Below are 22971 nucleotides of genomic sequence, written 5' to 3' on the forward strand. Positions count from 1 at the left end.
ACCAGGCTGTCCTCGAACTCAGAAATCCGCCTGCCTCTGCCTCCCGAGTGCTGGGATTAAAGGCGTGCGCCACCACGCCCGGCTCCGCCTCATTCTTTTAAAAGAGATTTAAAACTATTTTAAATTATGTGCATGTCTGTGTGGGGTGTGCATACACACATCAGTGCAGGCATCTAGAGTCTCTAACATGGTATGAGATCTCTGGAACTGGCGTCACAGGCAGTTGTGAGCAGCCTGATATGGACTCTGGGAACCAAAATCAGGTTCTCTCTGAAATACCAAGAAACACTCTTAATCAACCACTAAGCCATCTCTCCAACCCAGAAATATAATGCCATAATAATTATTTATTAACTTTTTTGATAGTTTTAATTTTATGTGTATGAGTTTTTTGCCTGCATGCATGTGTGAGGCTGCTTCTCAGAGGTCAGAAGGCATCAAATTCCCTAGAACTGGAGTTAAAGGAAGTTATGAGCTACAATGTAGGTGCTGGGAACCGAACTTGGGTCCTTTGTAAGGACAAGTGCTCTTCACAAGTGAACTATCTCTCTAGCCTCATACTTTTTTTTTTTGGAGGGGGGGTTCAAGACAGGGTTTCTCTATGTAGCCTTGGCTGTCCTAAAACTCATACTGTAGACTAGGCTGGCCTCGAATTCAAGATGCCTACTGTATCACAAGTCCTGAGATTCAAGTCGTGGACCACTACTGCCTAGCAGCCCCACATCTTAATAATTCTTAAGGCACTTCTTTCACACGTTTGTCTTCTTTTCTATTCTTATATGGATGGCTAATCTAAAAGGTTTATTTATGTGTTTTATTTGAGTGCTTTGTCTGATGTACAACTATACATCAAAAGAGGGCATTGGATCCTATTTTGGATGCTGTGTGCTGCCATGTTATTCCTAGGAGCGGAACTCGACTATCTAGAAGAGCAGAGCAGCCAACGCTTTTAACCACTGAGCCATCTCCCTGGCCCCTATAGGTTTGTTTGCTTTATTTTTACAAGATCTCACTATGCAGCCTTGGCTGTCTTGGAACTCCCTATGTGGACTACACTGGTCTTGAACTCACTGGGATCCATCTGCCTCTGTCTCCTGATTGTTAGAATTCATGCTGTGGCTGTTTATTAGCTTTTATAAAGAAAAAACCTTAAAGCTTTGTGAGAGGGCGCACACCTGGAATAACTGTGGAAGGCTGAGATGGGAAGATGGTAATTCAAGGCCAGGCTAGACTACAAAGGGAGATCCTCTGTCTAAGAAGAAAAGGAAGCAAGTCATCACTGCTTACCCCTATGAGTCCATCACTCAGGAGAGGCCGAGGATTCCTACAAGTATGTGGGCAACCTGAGCTACACAGTAAGCTCTAGGCTGGAGAGTGGGACAAAATCAAAGTATCCTTAAAAGCATACAAAAATTTCTCTCTTGTTGAACTTAAATGGAAAGGTTTGGTTCTATTTTCTTCCTTCTGTTTTGAGATTGACTCCCCTTTGTAGCTCAGGCTGGCCTTTGATTTCTTATGTAGCCAAGCCATGCTTCAACCTCATGATCCTCTTGCCTTGGAATCCCAAGTGTTAGGATTATAGACGCGCACTCCTAGAAAGCTAGCTTCCCCTTTCTCATTATCTAGCCCTGACTAAACTTAAACTTTACTATGTAGACCAGGCTAGCCTTAAGCTTACAGAGACCCTACTCTCAAGTTCTGTGGTATCAAGTACGCAACATCACACCCAGGCATATTCATCTAGAGAAGCTTAAATCTTAACCAGCAGGAATTCTGTCACTACAACTCCCTCATCAGAAAAAAATACAGAAATCCATTAGTTGTTACAACTAAAACGAATTCTGTCATTTAAGTTATTTTGAATTTCTTCAAAACCTGGATTGTATCTCAGTTCTAGTACACCAGGGCTTACTCATTTTTTTAAAAAAAAGTCTTATTTTTAGCCTTCCTACTCATCTAACTGCTCTTCAGCAATACATATACAACTTTGTCCTTCAATTAAAACTGAAACTGAACAGATCTGGAGACGTAATTGACAGATAATTACTGGAAGAGACAGACTGAGCAGAAAAGAGAGCATTTTAAATCCTTTTACCATCTGCTCCATTCTTGGTTTACCTACTTCGTAAACAGAGCCAAAATCTATCCATCCCTGTCTCTTTCTTTGATTTTCTTTTTTTGGGGGTGGTGGTGGTGGTGGAAGCTAGGATTGTCTCAACTTTTTGTAGTTGTTTTGTTATTGTTATGTCTCTGTAATAAATGCCACCCTCAGGAGTTTGCATCTGTGATACTTCATTTAAAATTATTGTCCAAGCTTTATTTTAGTTTATGAGTGGAAGTGTTTTGTGTGCCTGTGTGTCTGTGCACCACCCATGTGCCTGGTGCCCAAGTAGTCAGAAGGTGCTGTCAGGTCTCTTGGAGCAGAAGTCACAGATGGTTGTGAGATACCACGTGGGTGCTGGGAACTGAACTCAGGTCTCCTGCAGGAGCACTATGCACTCTCAACTGCTGAGCTGTCTCTCCAAACTAACATCCGTGATACTCCTATGTCAGAGAGAGAGAGAGAGAGAGAGAGAGAGAGAGAGAGAGAGAGAGAGAGAGAACGAACGAACTTGTGTATACCTGAGTGTGGACCACAAAACTTCAAAAGCAAAAAATGGGGGAAAAAAAGCAATTGGCAACCATCTAGTCATAGAGGAAAAGGATCTCATATATTTTATATTCCAAGTACTGTATTAGGGAGTCTCTGGACTGAGCTCATCCCATTTAATTTTCGAAGGGACTTCTCCCAATCTACTAATGATGAAATTAGAATCAGCTATTTACTAAAGTTCAGTAGTGACTGGATTAAAGACATCCTTTTTAAAAATCCTTAAGACATTTTTTGAGGGCAGGTGGTGGTGGTGTAAGCCTTAATCCCAGCACTAGGGAGGCAGTTCTCCACGAGTTTGAGGCCAGCCTGGCCTACAGAGCAAGTTTCAGGACAGCGAGGACTGTCATATAGAGAAACCCCATTTTGGAAAAAAAAAACCCACAGTAAGAAAAAAAGTTTTGTTTTTTTGTTTTTGTTTTTTTTTTTTTTTTTTGAGAACTAAGAATCAGGAAGAAAGCCATTCAAATAATACCATGACCATTTATATCATGCTTTAGTTAGGGTTTTACTGCTGTGAACAGACATCATGACTAAGGCAACTCTTTTTTTTTTTTTTTTTTTTTTGGTTTCACAAGACAGAGGTTGCTATATAGCCTTGGCTGTCCTGGAACTCACTCTGTAGACCAGGCTGGCCTTGAACTTAGAAATCTGCCTCTGCCTCCCAAGTGCTGGGATTAAAGGCCTGTGCCACCACTGCCCGGCTTTTTTCTTTTAAAAAACAAAACTTACTTATTTACTTTACATACATGAGTGCACTGTAGCTGTCTTCAGACACCCCAGAAAAGGGCATCAGATCTCATTACAGATGGTTGTGAGCCACCACGTGGTTGCTGGGATTTGAACTCAGGGCCTTCGGAAGAGCAGTCAGTGCTCTTAACTGTTGAGCCACCTCTCCAGCTCTCCAAGGCAACTCTTATAAGGCCATTTAATTGGGGCTGGCTTACAGGTTCAGATGTTCATTCCATTACCATCAAGGCAGGAACATGGCAGCATGGTGCAGACAAAGCTGAAAGTTTAACATCTTGTTCTAAAGGCAAATAGAAGACTGGCTTCCAGGCAGCTAGGATGAGGGTCTTAAAGCCCACACCCACAGTGACACACCTACTCCAACAGGGCCACACCTCCCAATAGTACCACTCCCTGGGCCAAGCATATATAAACCATCACAGCACCTATCCCTTTTCATAGTTTCTATCTTTTTTGTCTTAGTTAGGATTTTTATTTCTGTAATAAGATATCAAGATCAAAAGCAACTGTGTGTGTTTGGGAGAGGGAGGCTTATTTTACTTCCACATCATTGTTTGCCACCAAAGGAAGTCAGGACAGGAACTTCGACAGGGTAGGAACCTGAGGCAGGAACTGATGCAGAGGCCACGGAGGAGCGTTGCTTACTGGTGTGATTCCCATGGGTTTGCTTTCTTATAGAATTCAAGACCACTAGCACAGCTTAGAATGGGTTGGGCCCTTCAACATCAGTTAGTAATTAAGAAAATGCCCTACCACCAGTAGTAGTGGCACATACCTTTAATTCCAGCACTCAGTAGGCAGAGGCAGGCAGATCTCTGTGAGTCTGAGGCCAGCCTGGTCAACATAGGGAGTTCTAGGCCAGAGCTATATAGAAACTGTGTTTGAAATAAAAAGAAAGGAGAGGGAGGGGAAGGGATAGAGAGAGGAAGGAAGAGGGAGGTGGAGGGAGGGGAAAAGGAAGAGAAAGGAAAGTCAGCCTGGTAGATGTCCTTTAATTCCAACTTTCAGGCGGGGCCAGGGCAGTCAGGACTACACAGAGAAACCCTGCATGTGTGGAGGGGGTGAAAGAAAAGAAAAAGGAAATGTCCTTACAGGCTTGTCTGTTTACATCCCAACCTTATGGAGGCATTTTTTTCCAATGGAGATTCTATCCTCTAGGATGACTCTCTAGCTAATGCCAAGTTAAAGTAAAACTAGCAGGGCAGAGGATAAGGATTCCCAGAGGTCAAGAAACATAATCTTAGATGCTGGAGAGATGGCTCACTGGTTAATAAGAGCACCTAAGAGCTCTTGCAGAGGACCCACGTTGGTTTCTTAGCACCCACATGATAGTTAACAACCAGTTGTAACTCTAGTTCCATCATAAAGGAGGGAGTCTTGCTTGAGAAAATGCATCTATAATATTGGGGTGTATGCAGCCTGTAGGGGATTTTCTACATTAGTAATTGATGGAGGAGGGACCAGCACATTGTGGGTGGTGACATTCCTGGGCTGGTGATCCTGGCACTATATGAAAGCAGGCTGCACATAGGGAAGCCACTAAGCAGCATCCCTCCATGTCTTCTGCATCAGCTCCTGCCTCAAGGTTCCTACCCTGTTTGACTTCCCCGATGATGGACTGTGATGTGGACATGTAAGCTAATGAACCATTTACTCCCCAATTTGCTAGGATCATGGTCTTTCAACACAGCAATAGTAAAGTAACCCTGACTAAGACATTGGGGATATATAGATCAGTTGGAAAGATATGGGTTCAATTCTCAGCACTCCCTCACTACACACACACACACACACACACACACACACACACATCCCTACCTACCTACTTACCTACCTGCTAGAGAGATGTCTCAGCAGTAAGAGCACTTGCTGCTCAATCATACATATCCTGTGCTATTGTATGTTAGAAGTATGTAATCTGCTTTTTTATATTAATTTTATAGGAGATTACGGTTAAGAAATTACATGAATCTCAGAAGAGACTTTGAACTTTTCAACAAGTATGAGACTGTCATAGACTATGGTGCCTTTTGAAGTTAAGACTGAATGCATTTCTGCATCATGGTATGGCTATAAGCATATGAGGGCAGGGGAGTGGAATTTGGTGGTTTGATGAGGAATGGCCCCCACAGACTCATGTGTTTGAATGTTTGGCTATTAGGGAGTGGCACTATTAGGAGGTGTGACCTTGTTGGGTAGGTGTGGCCTTGCTAGAGAAAGTATGTCACTATGGGAGTAGGCTTTGAGGTCTCATATGATCAAGCTTCATCCAGCGTGGCACATAGTCTCCTTCAGCAGCCTGCAGATCAAGATGTAGAACTCTCAGCTCCTTCTCCAGCACCATGTCTAGCTTCATGCCATCAAGCTTCCCACCATTATAATGGACTAATAAACCCCTGAAGCTAATCCAGTCCCAATTAAATGTTTTCCTTTATATGAGTTGCCATGGTCATGGTATCTCTTCACAGCAATAAAAGCCCTAAGACAGAAGTATAGCCAAGTAATGTCTGCAACTCCAGCTCTCTTAGCTCTTCTCTTCTGGTATCTGCAGGAACCAGTACATACATACATACACACACACACACACACACACACACACACACACACACACAAATAAAAAAAATCCATCCCTGGCTTGGGCTGCTGGGGCTGTAGCTCAGTTGGTAGAATGTTCGCCACGCATGTATGATGAAGCACTGCATAAATTGGGTGTGGTCTGTGTAACCCAGATTGGCCAGAAATTCAGAGTAGCTCCCTGGCTCAGTCTCTCAAACGATAGAATTACAGGAGTGGACCACCAATCTTGGATTTATTGATACTTATTGAAAGGAACATTACGGGCTGGTAAGATGGCTCAGCAGGTAAGAGCACCTGATTGCTCTTCCGAAGGTCCTGAGTTCAAATCCCAGCAACCACATGATGGCTCACAACCATCCGTAACGAGATCTGGCGCCCTCTTCTGGAGTGTCTGAAAACAGCTACAGTGTACTTACGTATAATAAATAAATCTTAAAAAAAAAAAGAAAGGAACATTACGATTCTGCATTCAAAATGTTCAGTTTAATGAAAAGGGTTGATATATAAACCATGCCCGTATCATGTGCTAAATTCATGTCAATTTACCCCATGGATCAGAGAAAAGTTCAAGACTTAAAGAGTTGGAAATACCAAGGGCACTGGTGCACATTTGTAATCCCAGCACAGCTGAGGAGGCCAACGTTTGGCTATAAAGTGAGTGTGAGATCAGTGTACACTTGAGACTCTAAAAACAACACACAGAAAAAGGAGTAGAGACCCTCAGGTAAATAGGGGTAGGTGGTAAGGAAGAGGGAAAAGTTCCTCCAGCAAAGTGGAGACATTTGTACAAGTGTAGAAGAAAGATCAGGAAAGGTAGATAACTCAGCACACATGATACAGAAAGAAGGTGTGAGGACTGGAGTTGAGAGCCGAGCACCCACGTCAGACAGCCCACAAAGGCCCAGAACTTCCGCTCTAAGGGAGTCGGACCCCATCTTATGGCAACTGCAGGCAACCCTACACATGTACAACTCCTCACACAGATGCACATACATAAATAAAATAAATATGTAGCTCAGTTGGTAGTGCGTGGTTCAGAGCACTTACTGTTCCTGCAGAGACATGGGTTCATTTTCCAGTACCCACGTGGTAGTTCACAACTGTCTATAACACCCTCTTCCAGCCTCTGTGAGCATTGCATGCATATGTCACCCATGCATATGTGCAGACAAAATACTCATGTGCATAAAATGAGTATTTCCTTTTAGTTGTGTATACGTATTTCTGTGTATAGGTATGTGCATGTGAGTTAGGTATGTGCATCAGGTGCCCACAGAGGCCAGAGGAGCAAGATCCCCTGTAGTAGGGTTACAGGTGGCTGTAAGCTGACTGACATGGGTACCAGGAATGAAACTTGGTTCCTCTGTAGAAACAGTATACACCATTGAGCTATCTCTTCAGCCCCCCCCCCCAATAAATAAATTTAAAAATACAAACTTTAAAAAGCCTTCGGGGACAGGGGAGCTGGAGTGATGGCTCAGCAGTTAAAAGCACTGACTGTTCTTCCAGAGGTCCTGAGTTCAATTCTCAGCAACCACATGGTAGTTCATAACTATGTGTAATGGGATCTGAAGCCCTCTTCTGGTGTGTCTGAAGACAGCTACAGTGTACTCATGTATGTAAAGTAAATAAATAAGTTTTTTTTAAAAAAGAAAGAAAGAAAGAAAGAAAGAAAGAAAAGCTTGGGCCGATACAAGGCTGGTTGAAGCAGAATATAAAAGCTAGAGAATCCCTTTTTATACCCTACAAAGTAGGTTAAGCGGTTTCCATGTTTTCCGTTAGTACTTCTACAAGCAAAAAAATGGGTCAACAGAGCCTTGTGCACTGTAGGCAAGCATTCCACCACCCACCGAGCTACACTCCTAGCCTGGAACACTGACTTCTGTAAACAGTTTTTATTATTCTTGCATAGTGGTTGATACACACAGCAGAAACAGTAAGTTAGTTAAAGAATACATCGAATAATGCTACTATCTCACCATACTACCTTTCCCCCTGTATCTTTGGTATAGATCTGACATAAAAACATGAACTTCTGGGAAACACTTTTCCCAATTAAAAATAAAAGAAACACTGAGTTACAATTTCCCCAATATTTCTTTGTGGTTGTACTTGGATCCTGTTTACAATCATTTCCTTTGGTATACATAAAAAATAATGGGCTAAAGGTTAGTTGGGCAATTAGTTAGTGTAATATATTTCTAAAATCTGAATAGTAGTCATGAATAAAAGGGAGTTAGAATTAGACTATTTTTAGAAATGCATTGGCCAGGTGAAGGTGGCTCATGCCTTTTATCCCAGCATTTGGGAGGCAAAGGCAGGAGGATCTCTGTGAGTTCGAGGCCAGCCTGATCTACAGAGAGTTCCAGGACAGCCAGGGCTACACAGAGAAGCCCTGTCTCAAAAAAACAAAACCAAAAAATTATTGAGGTAAAATTTATATAACACGAAATCTACACTAACCATTTTTCTTCTTAAAAAAAGTTTTATTTTATGTGTTTTCTCTACATGTATGTATGTATATGGCCGTGTACATACCTAGTTTCCTCTGAAGTCAGAAGAAGGCATGTGGATGAAGGCAGATACTCTGCAAGAACAACAGATGCTCTAGTTCCCTTCCCTTCCCCACCAAGAAATCTGTTTTTCCAAAAAGGAATTTCTGGTTTTAGTTCAATACAAAATTTATGAACATAATTCCACTGGTAGAATATCTAGTTCAAAAACCCTTTACTTTTGCGTTGGGCATGGGAGCATACCACTATAATTCAGCAATTTAGGAGAAAGCATGAAGATCAGGATTTCAAGGTTATCCTTATCTCCTCAAAGAATTTGAGACAGGTCTGGTCTAGTTTCAGGAACCTGTCTCAAAACGAGCAACAACAAAGAACCCTCACTTTTTATTTGAAAAGATTAAGTGAGGGCAAAGAGATGGCTCATGGGCAAAAGTGCTTATCACCAAGCCTATGACCTGATTAAACCCTGGGTCCCATATGGTAGGAGAGAACCTATGCTTGCTATTCATCTTTTGGCCTCCACAGGTATGTCGTGGCACTTGCCCACTACCCCCATCTACACACAAACAAATAAAACTGAAGGGACCAGAGAGATAGTTCAGATCTTCCATAGAATCCTTCAGTTCCCATCAGTCAGCTTATAATTCCAGCTCCAGGTAATCCAACGTCCTTCTTCGGCCTTCACAGGCACCTACACACAAGTGACATATATGTATGTGTGTACACACCACACACACACACACACACACACACATGCATGCAGGCACACTGGCAGGCACAAATAAAAATATCGTATCAAAAGATGGTTTTGCCAGTTAAGAGCAGTAGTTGATGTTGCAGGATACCAGGTTATATTCCTATAGTGTGGCTCATGTGACTAGTTCCAGGGGATCTCTTCTGACCTCCAAAAGACACCATCTACACACATGGTGCACATCCATCCATTCAGGTAAACACTTGGATAGCTAAAATATTGTTTCAATTACTTAAAAATAAAAGCAAATCTTTAAAAAGGTTGACAAAACCAAAACCAAAAAGACTTAAGTGTCCTGGAATAGTGGCAGACAGACACTTGTAATTCTAGCACTGGAGAATATGAGGCAGGACAAACTCAAAAGACAAGCAAAACTTTGACCTGTGATTCTGTCACCCCCGAAGGAGTTCAAGAGCAGCCTGGAATATGTACCAAAACTTGTTTCAAGTGTAAAAAGTAAGTCATTACTGTACACATTCAGGCAATATGAATATATAGGGCAAAATCTGAAAGCATTTCCCTTACCAGCATTACTAAATGCCTAGAGATAGCAGCTCTTAAGGGGCTGTTTGTTATGTGTCTTAACAGAGCTTTGAGTTTTTCCTATACATATACATACACTTACAAACGTGGCTTAAAAACAGGACTTTAAGGGTTAAAAAACAAAAAACAATGTATTATATATTGTTATCTACAAAGAACGGCTTGGGATTCTCCTAAAAAGCCACAGCAGGCACCAGACAGCTCATGTCAAGAGCTTCTTTTTCTTCTTTTGCACAACGTCCAGAATTGGTTCCTAATTCCCAACTGGCATGTCACAACTGTCCTCAAACTACAGTTCTAGTAGATTCTCCACCTTCTTTGGGCCTCCATGACGGCAGTGAGCACACACGCATGCAGCAAACACTCCAAAACAGAAAGGCTCTATCAATTTCTTCACCCAGCAAAAAGGCTGCTCACTAGATTATATCTTTGATAATTGTACATTTTTACTTTCCTCTCTACCAACTTCCCTAATTCAATGTTTTCCTTTGCTAGTTCTTCAGTGTTACTGTCTTCAAATAGGGTCTCATGTAGCCCAGGCTAGTCTCTAATTCACTTAGTAGCCAAGGATGACTTTGAATTCCTGAACCTCGTTCACTACCGTGTTCTGAATACAGGCATGCTCACCATATGAGGCTTTGCTTAATTTTTAAATCTTATGAAATCTCTGAGTTCGAGGCCAGCCTGGTCTACAAAGTGAGTTCCAGGACAGCCAGGGCTACACAGAGAAACTCTGTCTCAAAAAACCAAAAAAAGAGTCGGGCGTGGTGGCGCACGCCTTTAATCCCAGCACTTGGGAGGCAGAGGCAGGTGAATTTCTGAGTTCGAGGCCAGCCTGGTCTACAAAGTGAGTTCCAGGACAGCCAGGGCTACACAGAGAAACTCTGTCTCAAAAAACCAAAAAAAAAAAAAAAAAAAAATCTTATGAAATAATTCAAATACTCAGATACAGAAATTCGTTTATTTTATATAACTTAATAGCTTCAATATTTAACTGGTATTTCAAAAATGTGCTTATAGGTTTTGTGTACTAAAGGAAGCTCAGAATGCACTGGAAATGGCATTAGAATTAATGGCTTTAGTCTACTTTAAATACTGTGAAAACCTAGGGCTGCTCTTCCTTACTTATAAAATTAGAGGGTATAAATAATTATCACTAGTCTCTTAAAGCTCTATGAGTATATGGTTCTAAGTCACAAATGTTCAGAAACACAGGGCTAAGATCCATATGTTCGGACTGCTAAATATCAAGCTTAAAAATAAAATAAAATAAAATAAAGCTGGGCGTCGCAGCTCACACCTGTAACCTCAACACTTGAAAAGCAAAGGATTGTCATTAATGGGCTATAAGGGGGAGAATGCTTCAAACGAAACAGAACAACAACAACAAAACACAAAAAGGAATACGAATATTGTTATGTTTTCTACATCTCAAAGACTGCCTGTTCCTCGAAAAACCAAAAAAAAAAAAAAAAAAAAAAAAAGGCTGCCTGTTCCATAAATGGAGGGTCGGGGATGGGGGGCTTAGTTTGCTCATTCGTGATTGGTGTCCGTCACCGAATACAGACAACTTTACACATTCTGGACGCTTGAACACGGGCATGAAACTGGCATCATCTCACTCATCTAGTTTTCCCACTCCTGGGTTGACATGACAGACACACGTCCGAGTGAGCTACACATGGTCGGCAGCAGAAGCTTGCATTATTATACCCTCTGGGTAGCAAAATGAGCTCCTCAGCCCAACACCCAAAGCGGTCCAAACTCCAGGAGTGTCACTACTTGTAGCTGCACGTTCCCCAGCTGCTGGGAGCCAGGTGGTCACCTACTCCAGCCTGCTTTAGGATGTGAAAACCCTACAACACAAGAAGTTGCAGCTCCCGCTTTTGTGAAGCCAACTTCCTCCCAACCGCGGACTCCAAGTCACGCCCAGCACAGAGCCCTGGGAAGGGGCGAGCGGACCCTTGCTAGCCCCAAGTCGAGAAAGTCCCTGCCGCTGGCAGGAGCCGCCTCACCTCCTTCTTTCTTTGGGCAGAAGCCGAAGGAACCTTGGAAAGGAGCAGCAGTGCCACCGCTGCGGTCGCACACACACACCAGAACCACCTCAGCGAGGCCATGTTCGCTCGTCTCTCTTGGCGGCGGGGCGAAACTTTCTTCCAGCACGGCCCGAGGGTGGGGCGTGAGAACGGGCGAACCGAGCCCTTGCCGCTCCCCATTGGCTCGGCTCAGCCCTGCCGCGCGACCCTCGCATGACGTCACGCGCAGCAGACGCCCGCTTTAAAAAAAAAAAAAAGTTCTTTTCCGATTGGTTCCCGGGAGCCAATCGGAAAAGGATAATCTGGAGGTTTCTTATTGGTCCGCTAAAAAGGCTGCACCCCTTTCCTGAGTGTAAAGACATCGCGCTCAGCGAACTTTCAATACACATGCGCAGGTTTGAAATGGTGCTGAATTTTTTTTTTTTTTTTTTTTTGGAGGCACAAAATGGCTTGTACGTTTAAAAATGGAATCATCCTCCAGAAAGCGTTCCTTCGTTTAGAATTGTTTGACCTTGACCCGGCCTAAGTAACGCAAGCACTCTAATCCACGCATTTTGAATGTGAAAGCAAGAGCATCAATTGTTCAAAGTTATTTTTGGCTCCATTGTCGGGATCGCAGGCCACCTGATTAATGTAAGATTGTCTCAAAGATAAAGGAGCCCATGTGATTTCTCACAACCAAACTCCCAGATTTGGGAGGTGAAAGTGGAGGCAGAACGATTAGGAGTTCAACAATTCAAGGAACCTTCAGAGTTCCATTCTAGCCTGGGCTCTTACCCTGGTCCAAGGGAACTACGTGGTCTAAAGCAGAAGCTTGCATTATACCCTCTAGTTAGCAAAACTAATTTCTCAGCCCAAACTCCAGAGCTGACAACACCCCGAACATCCAAGTATCTTACATCAAAAGTGTTTTTTTTTTTTTTTTTTGAAATTTACTCCATTAGTATAATATTTTGGGGCAGGGGCTGGAGAAATGTCTCAAGGGTTGAGAACATTTAACTGTTTTGGGGAGAAGACCCACCCAGCACCAGCTTGGTGGGTAACAACCCAGTAGTCCCAGGGGATCTGATGCACTCTTCTGACCTTCGCAGAGACCAGGCACACACCCAGTGCAATACATTCATGCTGCCAACCCCCACCACTACCCCCACCAATCTTTTTTTTCAAGCGCATACTATTCTTGAAGATGGCTCAAGTACTGTTCCCATGACTGCAACTCCTCATCAAGTTACTTTGGTCAGGGTGTTATAACATGGCAACAGTAACCCTAAGACATTGGGGATATATAGATCAGTTGGTAGGACATTTAGCTGTTATTTGTAAACACATAGGTTTAATCCTCAATATTTCCTCAGTATACACACACACACACACACACACACACTATAATGTGGACATATTTATTTATTTTGCAGTGCAGGGCACAATAAAGGATTGAGTAAAGGATCCCACACAAGCTGGGCAAGCATTTTACCACAGCTACATCCAAAGCCCAAGGTGCATTTATTTTGAATGTGTGGAACATACTATGTGATTATTCTTTTAGGTCCTGCTAGAAAGCAAAACCCCCACAGAATTATAATAATTATAATAATTCCACTATTTGGAGAGTTAAGGAGATGACTGTTGAAAGGAAAGTAACTGCTTTAAAAGGGAGAGGGGCTGGAGAGATGGTTCAGTGGTTGAGAGCTGGTCCTGAGATCCTGAGTTCAATTTCTGGCCACCACATGGTGGCTTACAGCCATCTCTAATGAGATCTGGTGCCCTCTTCTGGCCTGAAGGCATAATGCAGGCAGAATGCTATATAAATAATAAATCTTAAAAAAAGAAAGGAAAGTAATTGGTCTCAACATAAAGAGATATGAAATAAAATGAGCCTGGAGGTGCATACCTGTAATCTCCGTACTCAGGAGATAGAGGCAGGAGGATATCAGGGATTAATAGGAGTCTAGGCTGCATAGGGAGTTCCTCCCTGAGCTACAAGAGACCCTGTCTCAAACAAAACAAAACAAGACAAAACAAAACAAACAAAAAGACGGCGAGATGAGAAGAGAGCAGAAGAGAGACAGAGACAGAGGCGGAGAGAGACACAGAGAGAAAGCAATAGCCACACGTGGTGGCACACTCCTGTAATCCCTGCCCTTGGCAGACTAAAGTGGGAAAATCCCAACTTTGAGACCCACATAGGTTAAATGGCAAGTCCCTGTTTCAAAGAAGAGGGGAGCAGAGGCAGGCTGATTTCTGAGTTCGAGGCCAGCCTGGTCTACAGAGTGAGTTCCAGGACATTCAGAGCTACACAGAGAAACCCTGTCTCGAAAAAAACCCAAAAGAAGAAGAAGAAGAAGAAGAAGAAGAAGAAGAAGAAGAAGAAGAAGAAGAAGAAGAAGAAGAAGAAGAAGAAGAAGAAGAAGANAAGAAGAAGAAGAAGAAGAAGAAGAAGAAGAAGAAGAAGAAGAAGAAGAAGAAGAAGAAGAAGAAGAAGAAGAAGAAGAAGAAGAAGAAGAAGACGGGAAATGCATGTGAAAATAGGATATGAAAAAAATTAAGCTGGGCCTCATAGGTCAGTTTAATTCCTGCTACTTGGGAAGCTGAGGTAGGGCGATCACAAGTTCAATGCCTGTCTTTGTACTTTAGAGTGAGTTAATGGCCCATATGAGTCACTTGGTGTGAGCTTACCTCAAAATTTAGAAAGAAAACTTTTAAAATGGTTAAATTATAGGTACGTAAGCTCACACCTATCATCCCAGTACTTGGGAAACTGAAGCAGGCAGCTTGCCAGGAGATTAAGACCAGGCATGACTCCATAGTAAATTCCAAGCTAGCCTGTACTACAGGATGAAATCTAGTCTCCAAGAAACAAACACAAAAATAAGAAACAAGGGGCTGGAGAGATGGCTCAGCAGTTAGGAGCACTGACTGCTCTTCCAGAGGTCCTGAGTTCAAATCCCAGCAACCACATGGTGGCTCACAAACATCTGTAATGGGGATCTAATGCCCTCTTACAGTGTGTCTGAAGACAGCTACAGTGTACCCACATAGACAAAATAAATACATAAATTTTTTTTTTGAGACAGGGTTACTCTGTATAGCCCTGGCTGTCCTGGAACTCACTCTGTAGACCAGACCAGGCTGGCCTCAAACTCAGAAATCTGCCTGCCTTTGCTCCCAAGTGCTGATATTAAAGATGTGTGCCACCACTGCCCAGTTACACAAATCTTAATAAATAAATAAATGGTCACAAAGAAAATGCAGACCTACAAATCTTTTTTTTTTCTTTTTTTCTTTTTTCTTTTTGGTTCTTTTGAGACAGGGTTTCTCTGTTTAGCCCTGGCTGTCCTGGAACTCACTTTGTAGACCAGGCTGGCCTCGAACTTAGAAATCCGCCTGCCTCTGCCTCCCAAGTGCTGGGATCAAAGGCGTGCGCCACCACGCCTGGCCAGATCTACAAATCTTAAAACAATAAACAGGACTGAAGAGATGGCTCAGTGGTTAAAAACACGGAGTCCTCTTCCAAAGGTCGTGCATCTGTAATGAGAACTTCTGGGGTGTCTGAAGACAGCTACAGTGTCCTTACATATAATAAATAGATAAATCTTAAAAAAATAAATAAACAAGCACACCAAATAAGCATGATTGTTTGAGTACCTTTGTTTTATGGTCACTCAGGTTGCTTTAGGCATATGCACTGGAGTGGTCATATAGACACAATGTGGTACAGAATCACCAATGGATACAAAATATAGTGGATAGAAGCTTGATGCAGAATAGGATAGTCATTATGCATTATTCAGGAGTTGAGTTACTCCTTTTTTTGTTGCACACATCCCTCCTTTCCCCTCTAGATACTCTTTTAATTACAAAGGGAAAGCAGTGGCTTTAAAGTGTAGAAACTGGTATGCAGTGCTTTGATTAAATGATTAAGTTCATACTATTACTGAATAGGACATGCTAAGATCCTATACCTTCTGATAGGATGCTCTAAGAAGCAGTTTGATTTGTACATTATTTCTCTAACCATGACACTAGAGAAGCTAAAGCAAAAAAATTTGCAAATTCTAGGCCAGTCTGGGCTACATAGTAAGTTCTAGCCAGTCTGGGTTACACAGGGAGACCTGTCTTACACAGAGTTTCTTAAGAAGATACATTTGTATATAGTATTCTTGCCAGATGTACATCCCTAGGGGGGAAAAGGTCAATTGATCTCCCAACACTTAGGAGGCAGAGGCAGGAATATTTCTGTGAGTTCAACACCAGCTTGGTCTACATAGAGAGTTCCTGGTCAGCCAGGACTAGAGAGGCCGTGTCTCAACTCCCCCCAAAAAATTCCAAAAAAAAAGAATAAAAGTAAAACCAATTAATATAAGTAATAGGAGACAAAATGTGAAAAATTTGAAGGGACTGTAATTGGAAGTGAGACAGTAGATCCAATCCTCTGGAGTTTTAGCACCATTTTGACGCTGGTGCCTTATGTAAAGTCGGTGTCTCAGCTCTCCTTTGTAGAGTCCTAAACCTTTGTCCAAAGAGTTACCTCCCTGCTTAGTAAATACTATTTTATGGCGGCTATCAAGCTTGAAACTACATTTCCCAAAGGCCTTTCTCTTTCCTCGCAGGAACTAGGATTACAATTTCTATAGGTCAATCCCCCCAAATCTCGCGACATCTCACCAATTCTCATCAGGAATCCCCGCTGAAAGCCATTTTGTTTTTCAGGACTCTTTGCAAGGGTAGCTGGGGTGAATTTGCACCAAGGCAGCAGCGTAGTCGCCGCAGTTCCATCTTCGTCTCCGCGATGTTGCCTTTAGCCAAAAACGCACTAAGCCGTCTCCAAGGTGAGCAGATGATGTGGGCGAGTCCTTTCTGACACCCGGGATCCGGCTGTCCTCGTGCTCTCATGCCCCTTTCCTCCGCCCCAAATCCTGCGGTTTTAATTCTAGGTGCATGGTCCCCTGCGTGGGCTCCAGTCACTGGGAAGGGAAACTAGCCCGAACAGAGGTAGCCGTGACAGTGGTTTTATTATCCTGTCCTTGTGTTCCTAACCTAGTTATGCATTTTCTTTCTTCAGAGACCTATGATTTCCAGGAAGAACGCTTTGGCAGACACCTTGCTCTCTTAACGAGGTTCTAAATTTTAGCTCTGGGAGTGTATTTACGTAGAAGAACTGATCTCCTACAATAACGGTGATAGGAAACTAAATCTACCTCATCTGGATTCATAGCAAGGGGTTGAAAACCTTTAAGCCTGGCAGCTTTGAAGAAGTCATCTGTAGATTATTAACGGAATATTAACTATAGCGAAAACAATCATGGTCATTTTTTTTCTGCTTAAAAGTTAGGCAAGTACGTGGAAATTTGAGACTAGCTATATATATGGAAAATACACTGGACTGGAAAGAAAAAAAAACCTCATTTTTGTAATTGCTTTCCCCTGAAGGTGACCTTCAGTAATGTGAATGAAGGTGACCTTACACATACTTGCTTCTCTAGCCATGGCTTAGTTTTATTTTACCTTTAGATCTCATGCTGTGTTCTAAGCACTGAAGTACTTTGGGCATAATTGAAAAAAAAAATAGGAGCTCAACTGACTGATCTTTCATCTGCTACAAGCTGTATTATTATTTCTTTCACTTTGGACAAATGATTTAGCGTTATAAACATGTTTTTGTAAAACAGAGGTTAGTAAATGATACCTATGTCAAAGATTATTAACCAATCTCTGGTTACTAAACTGGGTGGGTATTTTTTTTTTTTTGGTATAGAGGGGAGACTTAAGGATATTCACTTGGTAAATCAGAGTGTTGAAACAACAGTTGTTTGGTAATCTCAATTTCTTTGACCTTTAAGTGATTTAGAAACTTAAAAAAAAATGTAGGAAAAGCTTTTTTGTCTTTTTTTTTTTTTTTTTTTTTTTTTTTTTTTTGAGACAGGGTTTCTTTGTGTAGCCTGGCTGTTCTGGAACTTGCTCTGGAGACCAGGCAAAAAAATTATTTTTTAAAGTTTATTTTGTTGTGTTTCTATTTCTCATACTCACCTTTTTAAATGTTCTGGAGCAGAATAAATTATGGAATGTTTATGACTTTGCTTATTCCGGATGTGGCTGTTTTCTGAGGGAGGGTGTCAAGTACACTAGGTTGGCCTTCCATTTTAATTTGTAGCCAAGGATGTCTTCAACTCCTGATCCTTGGCCTCCATTTCCCAAGTGCTGGGATTGAAAGTAACTTACCACCATTAGAGACCTAATTGTGCTTGCTTCTGAAGTGTTAGCAATCAAGTCTAGGGAATGTTAGGCAAGCCCTACACCAATCACACTACATTTCCCTGGGTGTGGCTGGTTAAAGGTAAAAGTTAAGGGTAAGTAAGCAGCTAAAGAGCTAATATAATGGTTAAGGAATTATTAGGAGTATACCACGTAGAGACCACTGTTTTGTTGTTTGTTTGTTTTGGGGAGGTGAGGGGAGGATTTGATAGAACTTGAACCCAAAGCTCTACCACTGAATCCAGGCTCTCCCCAGCCTGAAACATTAGTGAGTGAACAACAGTTTTGTTTTTATTTTTGAAATGGTCTTACCTTGCAGCCCAGCCAGGCATCAAAATTGAGTATAGTTTTCGACTTTAGCCTCCAAGTACTGAGAGAACAGGTATAAACCGCTGTACCTCACTCAATTCAACATTGCTTTTTCTTCTGTATCTGTAAGTACCTTTAAAACAGGGACCGGAGAAGTGACTCAGCAGTTAAGAACACCAACTACTCTTCAGAAGGTCCTGAGTTCAAATCCCAGCAACCACATGGTAGCTCACAACCATCAATAATGAGATCTGACACCCTCCTCTGGTGTGTCCGAAGACAGCTACAGTGTACTTACATATAATAATAAAGAAATCTTTAAAAAAACATAGTAAAGACCTTTAAAACAATAAGGAGGTGGTGTCAAGATTTGAAGAGAAAAACTATTGATTTTCTTGGTACTTACCACCTCTTTCGAGTTTTATTCCTTACTAAACTACCTATATACCATGTTCTTCATCCAAACTTGATTGGCTATCTCTGTCAATTTTAATTCCATTTTCCTACAAATCCTACTTGCCTAAATGCTCAGTTAATTCTACTTTCTTGTACAACAGAGATTTGTGTCTTCATGTATAATACTCACTTTTAGGCTAGAAATTACCTGATGATAAAATCTCTATCATACATTTTTTCTACTCTGTTTTTTGAGACAAGGTCTTATGCACCTTAGGCTGACCCTGATCCTCCTGCTTCCACCTTCCCAGTACTTGCCTGCTTATATACTCTTACTATATAATCAAAAACCTTATTCTTTACCAGTTATTTTAAAATCCTGTTTACCATAGTTTTGGGGGCATAATTTTAAGGTGATAAACATTTGATTTTTATTTTTTTGTTGTGAAAATTTTCAGTAATGCAGAAAAAATGAGAATTGTGTGACTGATTCATGTATTTCTATGTTCTTTTCTAAGTTCGAAGTATTCAGCAAGTGGTGGCAAGGCAGAGCCACCAGAAGAGGACACCTAGTTTCCATGACAAATATGGAAATGCTATATTAGCAGGTGGAGCCATCTTCTGTGTTTCTACATGGACATATGTAAGTACTATTAGTTGATTATTTCTTCTGCAGTTCTAGGGATTGAACTCAAGGTATCACACATTAGGCAAGTGCTGTCATTGAGCTATAATCTCAGGCTCAGTGTTTTTTTTTTAAGGTTTATTTATTTATTATATGTTAAGTTCACTGCAGCTGTCGTCAGACACTTTTTTTTTCTCACCCTGGCCCCAATGCCTTGCTGTAGCTGTCTTCAGATACCCCAAAAGAGGGTATCAGGTCTCATTACGGATGGTTGTAAGCCATCATGTGGTTGCTGGGATTTGAACTCACGACCTTTGGAAGAGCAGTCGGCACTCTTAACCACTGAGCCATCTCTCCAGCCCAGGCTCAGTGGTTTTTAATTTAGATATGTTTTATTCTCATCTAGTCTATGTATTGAAAATGTTAAATTTCTAGTTAAGGAAGGATTGGAAAGACTGTCTGATCATCTACCCAATGTGTGTGTCTTCCTTTGCATTCAGCCTCTTAATGTTTCTAGTAACAAAGTTTTTGTTGGATTGCAAGGCAGCCCTTTTCTGTCTTGTGTAGATGTTAGAAGAATCTTATTTGTGGAGCCCAAGCACGGGGGTATATGTCTGCAAGTATGAGGTTAGCCTGGGTTATATAATGTACATAGTGAGCGCTTACCTCTAAAACAGAACATTCTAATGTTGAGTTTTGTTCCCTTTCGAAATTTGTACATCAGTTCATTGCAGTAGAGAAATTCTGACCCATCATATTTCCATATGACATCAGCTAAAAGATTGCTGTCATAGGTTTTAAAGTACATGATTAACATTGACAGAGCCCCGGGTTCAATTCACAGCAACAACAACATTGCCGTGGTGTCTTTATTATGATGAAAACATCTATAGATATGTTGGCCAGGTTTTTTGTTGTATAATTTCTGGATTTTCATATTTTGAGTCACCTTCCTAGATATATTCAGTGACTGGATTTCCTTCTAAAATTCTGTAGTCAAAGCTGAGGCACAAGCCAGTATGGTTGGAGATACACAGCTGCAATGCCAGCACATGGGGGGTTGAGGTAGATAGACTGAGAGAAGAGTAAGAGCAGCTAGAGCTATAGCAAGCCTGAGGTCTGCTTAGGCGACATAGCAGACTTTTTGTCTCAAAACAAACAACCCCCAAAACTCAAATGTAATTTTCTTGATAGATGAAATATACCTTGTTTACCATATTTTAGGGCTCTACATCTGTTGCTTAACAACTTATTTTCTAGTTATTTTCTGGTTAAAAGTGGTAATTTTAAAATTTTAATAAATATATTTCTGTGTAAATGATACAGATTGCTGTGTGAGGTGGCACACATCTGTAATCCCAACAATAGAGATACAGGAAGATCAAGAATTTAGGGACATCTTTGCTACATAACAAGTCTAAGGTCACCCTGGGCCACATTGAACCAAACCTGGCTCAATAAAACAAAAAGGGTAATTCAACCCTTGCTTGAAATACTATTAATATTAGTTCTGAGGGTTGAACCCAGGGTCTTCTGTATCTCAGCATATTCATGCACCTTTAATGATCTGTTCCTTTGCCTTGTCAGATACTGAAATAAATGAATTCTCTTAGGTAGTTGTGTTCAACAGAAGCAATATTTCAGAGGGAGAGAAAAATGTAAAATACAGTTTTTATAAAAAAGCATTTATTCATTTTATGTATGCAAGTACACTGTAGGTGTCTTCAGACAAATCAGAAGAGGACTTAAAATCCCATTACAGATGGTTGTGGGCCACCATGTAGTTGCTGGGATTTGAACTCAGGACCTCTGGAAGAGCAGTCAGTGTTCTTAACCACTGAGCCATTTCTCCAGCTCTAAAATATAGTTTTGATTTAAGAACAATTTCAAAATTCATTTCCTCAGTCTTCTAGCCACATTCCCTGTACTTTTTTGGGGTTGGGGGTAGTTGAAGATAGGGTTTCTCTGTATAGTCTAAGCTGTCCTGGAACTCATGCTGTAGACCAGGGTGTCCTCAAACTCAGAGAATTACCTGCCTCTGCCTCCTGAGTGCTGGGATTAAATGTGTGTGCCATCAGATATTCCAACTACTTAATGGCCAGATGTGGCCAGTGACTCCTACATTGGACAGTGCAGATTTAGAACATTTCCTTCAGCTCAGAATGGACAGCAGTTTGCTTTGACGACTGTGTAAAGCACTACCTCCTGGGTGACTTGCTGTTTATTGTTAAACTAAGGAGCAGACAAAATTTCTTTGTAATTTTGAAGATATAGTTTCCAAGTTGAGAATGGACTGTGGTTTAAATATGTATAACTGACAGCCTTTTAATTCTTACAGACAGCCACACAAATTGGAATAGAATGGAACATGTCCCCTGTTGGCAGAGTCACCCCAAAGGAATGGAGAGATCAGTAGTCATGCCAGCTGGTACAATAATCAAGGAATTGTTTCAAAACCAACTCATAAGTGAATGCCAAGTCAAAGAATCATGTACTCATTATACTATGGCAGATTGAAAAACAAATAAAGAAATAAAGTACCTTGAAACCTTCATTCTAGGTTTGTTTTCTTCCTTTGTAAATGAAGCCAAGCATGGTGACTTCTCATTTAAGCTGTATTGTCTCTTAAAATGGCTCTTTACCCTATGAGGTGGTATGAGGGAACTCCATGATCAGGAAGGCACCTTTATAGTAAGCTGAAATTACAGAGAATGAAGAAATAAGCACAGAGCTGTTTTAGGAGACCACTGGGTCATTGGCCATATAGGTTATGCTTAGTGTTTTCTACCTCATGGTTATATTTGGAATTGTCATTAACTCCCTTCTGCTTAGAGACTGGACTGTCACCAAACCTTAGGGGATAATGATCCTGTAGGAGCTAGGTTTGCTGAAGACTACCACTCCTTACACTGTATGGCATATTCATCTTAATTAGGTATAAGTTTTCAGCATAATCCTTAATCCTTAGGATCTGTCACATGCTTCCTAGTAATTTAACTGTTGCTGAGGAGATACAGACTGCTAATCATGGATTTAAAGCGATAAGCTTTGCTACTCATTGGCCTCTCCTGTTATTTTTCTGTAATTATAGCAATATTATATAACCTTTAGGTTTGAGGATTGTCCTGAGTTTAGTATACGGCAATGAATTTCCTGTTTAAGGTGTAAACTAAACGAAGTGTTAATTATATCACAGGTTCCATTACTCCTTTTTGTAAGAGCTGCAGTCTATAATTTATGATGTTTTAATAAGTAGAAGATGGTTTTTAAAAATATTATATCTAAGTACACTGCAGCTGTTTTCAGACACACCAGTAGAGGGTGACACCCCAGAAGAGGGCATCAGATCCTATTACAAATGGTTGTGAGCCACCATGTGGTTGCTGGCATTTGAACTCAGGACCTCTGGAAGAGCAGTCTGCTTTTAACTGCTGAGCCATCGCTCCAGCCCCCAGAAGATGGTTTTAATAAGCAGAACATGGAATTTCTGTTGCTTTTAGCAGTTTATCTGATAGGAATTTCACATTCTATTTACAAGAAGTAGTTTTCAAGCTTTATAACTATGT

The 22971-nt window shown here is 41.3% G+C and overlaps 2 protein-coding genes across 2 annotated transcripts in view; one reads left to right on the forward strand and one right to left on the reverse strand.

The window, feature by feature from the left end:
- The window catches only part of Magt1 (magnesium transporter 1), a 39033-nt gene extending 27027 nt beyond the window's left edge, over positions 1–12006 (reverse strand). Inside the window, exon 1 of the mRNA XM_021187885.2 lies at positions 11803–12006. Within this exon, the coding sequence (XP_021043544.1) occupies positions 11803–12003 (201 nt within the window). The 5' untranslated portion in view covers positions 12004–12006. The remainder of the gene's footprint in view (positions 1–11802) is intronic.
- Positions 12007–16487: 4481 nt separating this feature from the next.
- Positions 16488–22425, forward strand: LOC110313979 (cytochrome c oxidase subunit 7B, mitochondrial). Its single transcript, XM_021188449.1, has 3 exons — positions 16488–16652; positions 19299–19423; positions 21744–22425. Exons 1-3 carry the CDS (start codon positions 16613–16615, stop codon positions 21819–21821), a joined length of 243 nt encoding a protein of 80 aa, XP_021044108.1. The 5' UTR covers positions 16488–16612; the 3' UTR covers positions 21822–22425.
- The last annotated feature ends 546 nt before the right edge of the window (positions 22426–22971 follow it).

This window comes from Mus pahari, chromosome X, assembly GCF_900095145.1.
Source record: "Mus pahari chromosome X, PAHARI_EIJ_v1.1, whole genome shotgun sequence".
In the NCBI taxonomy this organism is placed as follows: domain Eukaryota; kingdom Metazoa; phylum Chordata; class Mammalia; order Rodentia; family Muridae; genus Mus; species Mus pahari.